Here is a 9943-nt window from a genome sequence, read left to right on the forward strand (position 1 = left end):
AGTGGGATTCTAAATGGTGTTTCTCCACCTCTACGTAATCAAAATTAGGTGGTAAATGTTACATATTTTAGTGTCTGTGAACGTTGTCTTTCATCCAGTTCATGGTTTGTTGAATTGGATGTTCACCTTCTCCTATTTGAGCACAAGGAACTTGATATGATAAACCTCAGTGTAAGTAATAGGCGCCATCTAGGGACGTTAGGAAATCTGATGTCAATAAATAGTAAAATGGTGCGCTTAGCTTTGGGTGTACCACACTACAATTTGATCCTTGTGGGCTACCGTGAGTCCAGATGGCAGTTTTGACAGACATTGTTCACGTCTTCAGTCAAGATCATGCTTGCACCACACTATGATTATCCCCCAAACTTCACAAAAGAGCTTATTTTAACCCAAACCATGATCTGTCTGTAATGTCTATATCTAAAAAGGCATCAACCATAGCATTGACACACACACACACACAAACATATATGTGGTCATCTAACCTGGAGGATTTGTTTAACTCGATCTTAGTAAGCTTTATATTTTAACACCACTCGTCATTATTAATGACTAATGCAACTACATAACACCAGAATAGCAACGGTAAGAAACATCATTAGCTAAATGCTTATGCATGTTAGCGTTTAGCTTGATGGAGGTACCACACCTAATACCTGTTGGTTTTCTTTAAGTCATCAATGTCTCAAGGATTTTTTCTGATATACACTACCGTTGAAAAGTTTGGGGGTCATCCAGACAATTGCAGTTTAGTAGCTTCTCTAATCAACAGTTTTCATGTGTGCAAACATAATTGTTTTATAATCACCATTCACCTTTTAAAATGATTAGCTAACAAAATGTAGCATTAGCACACAGGAGTGATGGTTGGCGGTAGATATTCCATTAAAATCAGATGTTCACAGCTTAGAATAGTCATTTACCACATGTCTAGAAGAGTCTGATTAATTTAACGTTGTTGTCATTGAGAAAAGGGAAAAAAAAAAGCTATTCTTTCCCAAAGTGACCCCAAACCTTTGAATGGTAGTGTATCTGTCACACATGGCTTTGGATGCACATTGTGTTTATCAAACTCTATAAGTACATGGGGGAAAAAAATCAAAAAATCTATTAATTCATTTTCCGTAGTTCCCTTACTGCCATTTTTATACTATCTCGGCCAAATGTATGTCTGCCTGTCCTTGGAGAAGAAAGCCACCGTCCTTGTCATATTGAACCTAAAGAAAACTGGCATGTTTTATAATCACACAGTGCCTCCCTGTTCCCGTCAGCAGCAGCTCTTTTCCCCAGCGTCCTCATCATTCCTCGCTTTAGTATCCATTTTTCACGCACGCCTTCGAATTAATCTTCCACCACTTTTTTAATAGCTCCTATTTAGTTTGTGCTGCATTGAAGTCAGGCTGCTGCTTCAGTGATGAGTATTGTGGAGCTGGATGGGTTGCAATATGTCTCCTATCCATTATTGATCCGCGATTCACTCGAGTACAGCCGGGATCTCGGCTACAACACATTGAAATGGGCGAGTGGATGTGGCGCCACAACAGCAATTCCGTAAAAGACAGTACATTATTAAAATGTCTGATTAAAGCAGTTGCTTGTAGCATTGGTTTTGCTGAACATTCACTGCGCTCTTCATTGTAATTGTAAAGTTGAGCAATATTCCTTACGAAAACAAGTCAGAAGTGGAAAAAAAAAACCACATTAGTTTATCCCCGTCCCACCCCACCAACAATCTGTGTCACTCAGGGAAAGAACTTAAGACAGTTCTGCGGATCATTTGATCCTGATGCATTTTGACGCTGATGGTGCACACAACTGACCTTTGAGCTGTGGAAGTGCACTCAAACAACACTTGCTGCCTGTGTTTATGTCCCAGAGACAGTCCAATGAGGATGTTTCTGGCTGCCGGCCAACTTCAGGAGCGAGTTGCCAGGATGCAGCTGCTGCTGCTGCTGCTGCCAACATTCTAACCACGGCTTCTTTCCTGACTCATATTTGCGAACAGAGTTAGCAATGGCATTTCTACAGCAACACAAGACCTTACCAAGATATACTGTGTGGTTTGTTGTGTTTTAGGTCTATTTCAAGTGTTTCCATTTGCACTTGGAATCCAACCACTCATTTCCCTACGTTTAGTTTGTCTGCAAAACTTCGAATTGTCCCATAACATTTTGTATTTACAGCCCAATTTATGTGATATACAATTCATGTTTTAGCCACCCGAGAGAGGATTGAATGGGGTAATGGAAGTGAGTCATGATAATAAAAAAAAACAATATATAAGGTCACAGATGGAAATGAACATGTAAATAATGAGACATAAAAAACTGTTGCCTGGTGCATGTTTGCAACTGAACTGGTTTAGCAAAGTGTTCTTTTACCACTCAAACACCTGTATTTTACACCTGCTGATGACCTCTTTGATTTTCTTTTAGTCTATAGAACTTTGGGAGAAGCAATATAGAACCATCATTATGAATACTTTGGGATGAAATCCCTTCGGCCATGGTTTCATGTTGAACAGCCGGCGTGTAGACAGTCCCTGTTTCCCTGACTGGTAATGAGTCAGTCCGATTCCAATGAATATAAAAAAGGGTGTGAAGAGTTATTACACTCAACGGCAGATTTAGCAAACCATGCATTAAGCCTTTAAGGTGATCCTGGTGCACAGTTTCAGGATACATTCTTGTCTATTGTCTGAATCCAATTCAACCCTCAAGGACAAGCAAATAAACACTGAAGACAGTTTGTTAAACCCTGTTTTTCACATTCCTGGGCGAGACTGCAGGGATGTTTATGTTGTACAAATAAAAGCAGAGAGCTGCCTCTGAGTCTGTGTGAAATCTCAGAGATGCACTCCACTTTATCTGACTTGGGGGGAATGAAAAATTCACATGGCACTCACAGGACATCACCTCAAGGAGAAGTTGTCGGGGTTTTTTTTGTTTTTCAACAGAACGCGCTTTGACAAACCTGGTGTTCAGCTGAGGGATCACCTTAGAGATCTTCAACCTTGGCACGCAGGGCGGCCGTAACCTCCATCTGTGGCTGCAAAGCAAATGATCAACTTTGCGATCGGAGATTTATTTAAAGGCAGCTTCGCTTCGTCGACATCGACAAACTCTGGGAAAAGAGATAAATCAAAGTTGTGGCTCCACATTTACACGCGTTCAACTTTGGGGGATGAAGGAAGAGATTTAAGCTGAAGCTGAATTGGAGCACAGCCTATGTGCCCTAGCAAGTGTGATAGGAATTTGAGTTGATTGTTGTCAAATAAGTTGCATGTGTCTCAAGACAACGAGAGGGTAACAGTTCCTGTCCGGGGGTTATATGCCACCTCTAAAGCAATTCTTATAGCAGTTTTATACTTTTCCTTATCAAGTTGATAAAGGATCTGGTAAACAGGACACAGACATGATTGGTTTGTCTGGTCATCTTTCCCTTGAGTAACTCTGCTCAGACTGCTTGGGTGCTCCGTGAGACTAGTTCCTTCTGCAGAATAAAAGACCAAGTGCTTGCACTGAATTGTTGTTTCGTGTCTCGCTGGAGGTCTGGTAGAAATTTCCATCACACAAGCGCCCCACGCGAGTACCATTCACAAGCAGCCTACAAGAATGCCCTATGCCGTAGCCCACGTGAGGTGAGGTGCACTCCTCCGTCAGTGACGCAGAGCTCAAATGTTTGTCATTATCCGAATGTGGAAAGTAACATGTGTTCCTGTAAAATGTTCAAAGGTGGTGTATCTGTGAGTTAGATGCCTCTGATAAAAAGATTCTGTTTCATCCTGTTTCTATGTTCACTTGGTCCTTAGCAACAGCGTCACAAAAGTAGGAGATCTGCAAAAAAAAAATGTTTTTTCATTAGATAAGCTGGTTTGTTCTCTGGGTACATTTTGTACTTGTGCTGACTTCACTGTACATTCATAGGATGAATATTACGTCTTTATTCCCGTGGAACTAAGCAATAAGCTACAAGTATACTCGTAGGTCAATTTGTAAAAAACATGAATCCAGGATAAAATATTCAAGGGTAGTCAACAGAAAACCCATTAATCTCATTAGTGAGGCTTACCGTTTGCCAAACTTTACTTTTCAGACACCATCTGTCAGCAGGTGTGTGTGTGTGTGTGTGTGTGTGTGTGTGTGTGTGTGTGTGTGTGTGTGTGTGATGATTATGCACTCACAGTTCTCTGCATGTGTTTGTTTCTGGCTGCAGGAACTTCTACTACATCACCATGCTGCGCGACCCAGTTTCCCGCTACCTGAGTGAGTGAAGCACGTCCAGCGCGGCGCCACATGGAAGACCGCCCTTCATATGTGTGACGGACGCTCACCCACCCAAGACGAGCTGCCCACTTGCTTACAGTGGGGATGACTGGTCAGGTGTGACCCTGACCGAGTTCATGAACTGCCCGTCCAATCTGGCCAGTAACAGGCAGGTTCGCATGCTGTCTGACCTGAGCCTGGTGGGCTGCTACAACCCTGTCCTCGATGAACGAAAGCCAACGCAACCACATCCTTTTGAGCAGCGCCATGAGCAACCTAAAGAACATGGCTTTCTACGGCCTGACGAGTTTCAGCGGAAGACGCAGTACCTGTTTGAGCGGACGTTCAGCCTCCGCTTCATCTCCGCGTTCACGCAGATCAACAGCACGCGAGCCGCCAACGTGGACCTGAGCGAGCCCGTGCGCAGACGCATCGAGGAGCTCAACTTCTTGGACGTGCAGCTTTACGAGTACGCCAAGGACCTTTTCCTGCAGCGTTTCCAGTTCAGCCGCCAGAAGGAGCACCACGAGGTGCGCTTGAAGAGGCGCGAGGAGAGGCGCTGGCTGCGGGAGCAGAGAGTGCAGTGGTCGCCCAAACAAGAAGAGGCGCGAGTAAAGGTGGGCGGGGGTTTGACAAGGGACTGACAGTGACTTCCTCACCACCACTGAGGACTATACAAGCCAAGTGGCCCGTTGGTAAGACTATGAGGGCATAGGGGCAAGAGGGAGAACGGAACACCGAGTCCTCACACAGTTCGGACATTTACCTTGACTCTTGCACATCATGTGTGTGTCTCTCTCTCTCTCTCTTTTTGTCCCAACATGAATTTGTCTCCCGCGTCCATCTGTTCTTGGCTTGCAGTGTGATCTGAGTGTGCTGCGGTTTGTTTAACGGAATCTTACAAGTCTTGTGTGGTGTCACAGCAGCTCTGCCTTGAGGTGCCCTTCGGTGTCTTAAATCTTTAAATGCTGTTTATATACTTCAGTCTGTTAGTTTTTGCTTTGGTTAATTATCATGTGCTGAATATGACAAGTCAAGTGGGGACGCGGGGGGACAAAAAAACAAACCAACAAACAATCAAAGACGCTGCTGTGGACTGATTTGTTTTAATTTTGACGAGAATGCCAGAAAAGTCATGGTCTTTGTCCTTGCTAGAACACCTATTCCCTTCCAAAGCTGTAGTTGTAGAAGAGCTTACGGTTTGCATGCCACATGTCCACGCTGTCACTTACAACTGGGGGAGCGGGATTTGAAAAAAAGATCTACTGTAAGCCACAGTTAATGACGAAGATTATGCGGTGATATTATTTTCGTTTCCTGCTAACGAAACACGTCTTGAAGGCCACGTTGTATGCATGCGACAACCATGTTCCTGAACAAATGATGTAAAAACCACCCATTCTTATTTTGGTTACAGTGCATTAAGGATTATTTTCACAGGTGTAATATCTTGCTGAGACGACAGATTATGTACACACCAGCCTGGTCGTTGTCCCAAATATCCTGGTAATTTCTTGCAGATTGCTATTTGTCAAGCACACCCTATACATGAAACACACCTTTCTGGACTACATTACTACATTATATGTAGTCCATTATATGACAGAGGATTGTCCTCAATTTTCCTAGCTCATTTTGCAAGTGGAGGTTTTGCACTTTCACCATGTTTTTGAAAACAACAAAAGAAAATTTGATTTTTGATGTATCAGGTTGCTGCCATAAAAAGTTGGTGAATGGTTCAGGTGATGAAACGTGTAGCTGCTGTGTGGCTCCACTACCAATGAGATCATTGGCATTCACTTCTCACGCCGGCTACTTTTTCCATGTTTGTAGCGCTGACAGCCGCCTGGGCTGCTCGAGGAGGGCGAGCCGGCCCGAACGGCAGCCGACAGAGACCAGACACAAAGCAAACGGCCGCTTTCGATGGTTTAAAAGAACTTCTTTTGCTTTCCTGGATGGTTTCCTTTCTGTCAAATCTCATCACTGCTAAACAAAACATGAAGACCAGACTTATTTTGAACTGCTTCAGTGGTTGTTACGACTCATATTTTATCACTGTTCATAATGTTCCTGCTGCTAACACTAATTTAGTGTGAATCAACTTTTTTTCCTCCGTTTGCAGTTAGGTATAAAATACCTCAACGGTTTTTTCATCAGAGAACGTTTTGTAGAGAATTTGTTTGGTGAATACAGGTCATTGAATGTGTGCGGGTGGAAGCAGAGGTTTATTGCACACTGATAATGCTCGAGCGAATGTTTTTAACTGAACCGGTACAGGTCTAACTATTGAATCCCCTTAATATGATTTACAGCTGATTTTTTCATTCTGTTTTCCCATAAAAGACGTTATGTTTGGGCGATTAATCACATGTTTTAAAGCTTTATAGACAAATTGTCAGTAAACTCTATTTATAATTTGACAATAAATGAATTAGATTACTCATCAGGGGTCGCGACCCGGCCCCGGATGAAGCGGAAGACGATGGGGGAAAAAAATGGATAAATTGGATTGATGGCCACAGCTACTAAAACCGTAAAATCACATCATTTAAGTATTCCTATACTGTAACTCATCAATATAGGAATTTTAGAATTCTCGAGAAAGAGAAATATTTCCCCGTATTGTCACAGTGGATAAGACAGTAATGAAATTAATGCAGGTTTGTTGCGCAATGATGAGTATCATCAGTAAAATGTCTCCTGCCAAAAACATGATGTTGCATCTTCTTACCGAAACAAAGGTTCCCAGTACATCTGCAACCACAGATTTGTTTTATTGAAAGTGTCGTAATTATCTGAGGACACAGTCGTTTTTTTCTTTAAAGAGCTTGTAATAAGCCACCGTGTTATAAGAATGATCACGTTTCCCCTCGAACGGATGGCGTGAGAGGGATATGTGGTACTGTACGACACAGAATGAAGCACCAATGAAGTACTGCTGTAATGTGCTGTTCCATTTACTCTACCTAAACTGTGTTTATTGGCATGTTGCGTGTGTGTGAGAGTGTGTGTGTGTGTGTGTGTGTGTGTGTGTGTGTGTGTGCGTGTGTGCGAGATGAGAAAAGTTTCTCTCAAAGATGTCAACTCAGTAACAAATGTTTCACGGAGATCTCAGTCACTGTTCTGTATTTATGACCCTCTGTGCTGCTTTGTTGTCTAAAAATTATTTATTCTGATTAATTTATTGTTGGAATTCAGCATTTTCTTGACAAAATAACACTCTGATCAACTTACAATCGGATTTGAGTCTACGTAAGTGGACGTTTTCAGAGTTTGATGTAAATAAATTAAGGGAAAAGATGTTCGCCCCATTGGCATTGAGTTTAATTTTGCTGCCATTCACAGTCATTTATGCCACTTAAAGGAGCATTACACTGAACGTTTACTGCCACTCCAGTATATATTGTATCTGTGAAAAGCTGATTTATCTGTACTTAGGCCTAATTGTGCTGTTTGTTTCTTAATATTATTTGATCTGTTGCTCAAAAAGACTTTGCTCATTGATAATGGAAGAGAGCTTTCCGGTGTAACGTTTTATATGTACATGTGATGAAATGAACAGCCGCTGGGCGTGTAATATTTAATCTGCCATTTTTCTCGTCTGACCTGGAAAAAATTAAAAAAAACAAAAAACGGGTGACTTCTGCTTAAGAAATAAATGCATTGATTGGCTATGACTTTGTGATGGGTGCGGATTTTTGTGTTCTTAGACATCACTGCACTAGTGTGTGTGTGTGTGTGTGTGTGTGTCTTATCCCTCTTCCACTACATTTTACTATATTTCAGTAGTAGTAGATTTGAGTAAGAACCATTCTGTCTCTAATTTGTCAATCAACTGTCTCTTTTATGATCATGTCCTGATTATCTCTGCTGATTGCTGTTTAAGTAAAATGAAACAAACAATGTGAGCACCATAGTGAGATATTCAGCTCCAGCAGTTGCACCAAGCAGCTTCCAGGTGTGATCAGGACACTTTTCAACAATAGACCACTGTTCTTTCCCTTGAATAACCATGACTGCATCATATCTGCAGTCACAGTGATGGCATGATTTTACATGAAGTCTTTTGAAATAAATGTTCTCACGAGATGTCTGATTTAGGTTTAGAAGGTGCCACACTATAGTTTGATCTGTCCCCCGACTATTACACAACACAGTGGCACTTAGCTCACTTGATTCCACCACTCACATTTCTCATTATAACTTAATAGACACAGAGATCCGTCTGCTTCCCCTCAGGTTTTTGCAGTATGGATGGCTAGCTCTGCATTTCTTGGGTCGGCTGCAGCGAGTCATTTCCACAGATGGTATGATTGTATTATCTCTAATGTTTATCCGCAGGAAGTGTTTAATGACTTGAATAAAGTGGAGCTTTTCTCAAAGACAATCTTCCACTCTCTGAGCTACAGACACAAAATGGTGCCTAATTCCAAATGCTGGTGCAGACAATGACTGAGGGAAGCTTGCTCCAATGATTTAACATGTACTAATACGAACAGACTAGGCTGACTAGATTCTTAACTGCAACTTCTGTGTGAAAAATGAAAAACAGTCCACGCATGATAGTTTCACAAGCACAAAACCTGCAGACATACATTGATGTAGCTCAGAAAATGTGACATTTGTGGAACTTTTTTCATTCATTCACTCATGTATTTATTTACAATAACTCAATGAACTAATTTCATGTCATGTTTGTCTTGTGAGGATAATTCTGAACCAGACAGAGCTGTGACTGGCCGTTAGCCGGGGGAGAGAAATAAATTGACTGGGTCTCCCGTCTGGATCTATACACGGACTGCCTGAACACGGCATTCTACACGGTGTCAGAAGTGGGATCGATTTCTCCTGAGACTTCCTGAGGGCAGGTCTGTGTTGTAAGACCTGGGTGTTTCAGCTGCACCCTCATCTTTCCAACAGGATACTTATTGTTTTATGGAAACAAATACAATACTGACATCTAGTGGCCATAACTGAGAGTTGCTGCTTTGTTTAGTCAATGAGAGTTTGTAGAGTGATGATCAATATTCCTAAGATGTCATATAGTAAATCATTCATCAGTGAATGTTTGGAATGTAAAATATATATCAAGATTTCTGAAAAATCTGTTGAAAACTGACATGGTCAAAAATATTAGCTTTAGCTAAAATGATCAGTTCAGCAAACCAATAAAAATGTTCATTTAAACGTTTGCATATGTTATCTTTGTTTATGTGAATGCACATAAACTATTAACATTTATGGTTATTGCCCATGTCACTAGAAGGATAAGGATTATTTGATTCCATAAAGGGGGCTAATAACTTTGACCTAAACACCTAAATAATTTAAAAAGAATGTTTAATTCATGACACACTGGGTTGTTGTGGTGCTAGACAGTGCTGTCAGTTTTCTCTGTTGAAAAAAAAAATCAACTGAAAAAATCCGCAAAGAGATTTGACGGCACCATGCTGAGTAAGCACTCAAGTGGGGATAAAAGATTACAAAACAATGTTTGTTGAATGCTGGAAATAGAAACAAATTTAGTTCAAGTGATAAAAATGTGAGCAAAGTGACATATTCAAGAAAATATGACGCTGATCAAAGCCACAAAATTAAGTTTGTGATAAAAGGTAATGCAATGACTGTAAATGAGAAAGGAGGTGAAAAACGAACATGGTCGATGCAAACAACAA

At 41.3% G+C, this 9943-nt stretch overlaps 1 protein-coding gene across 1 annotated transcript; it reads left to right on the top strand.

Moving 5' to 3' along the window:
* Positions 1 to 3617: 3617 nt before the first annotated feature.
* LOC144740079 (heparan-sulfate 6-O-sulfotransferase 3-B-like) lies at positions 3618 to 4967 on the top strand. The gene is given in 7 exon segments (XM_078622962.1): positions 3618 to 3643; positions 4219 to 4271; positions 4274 to 4362; positions 4364 to 4483; positions 4485 to 4569; positions 4572 to 4875; positions 4916 to 4967. Coding segments are annotated over 7 exon segments (729 nt in total).
* The last annotated feature ends 4976 nt before the right edge of the window (positions 4968 to 9943 follow it).

The sequence above is a fragment of the Lampetra planeri genome, unplaced genomic scaffold, assembly GCF_965212315.1.
Source record: "Lampetra planeri unplaced genomic scaffold, kcLamPlan1.2.h2 scaffold_1889, whole genome shotgun sequence".
In the NCBI taxonomy this organism is placed as follows: Eukaryota; Metazoa; Chordata; class Hyperoartia; order Petromyzontiformes; family Petromyzontidae; genus Lampetra; species Lampetra planeri.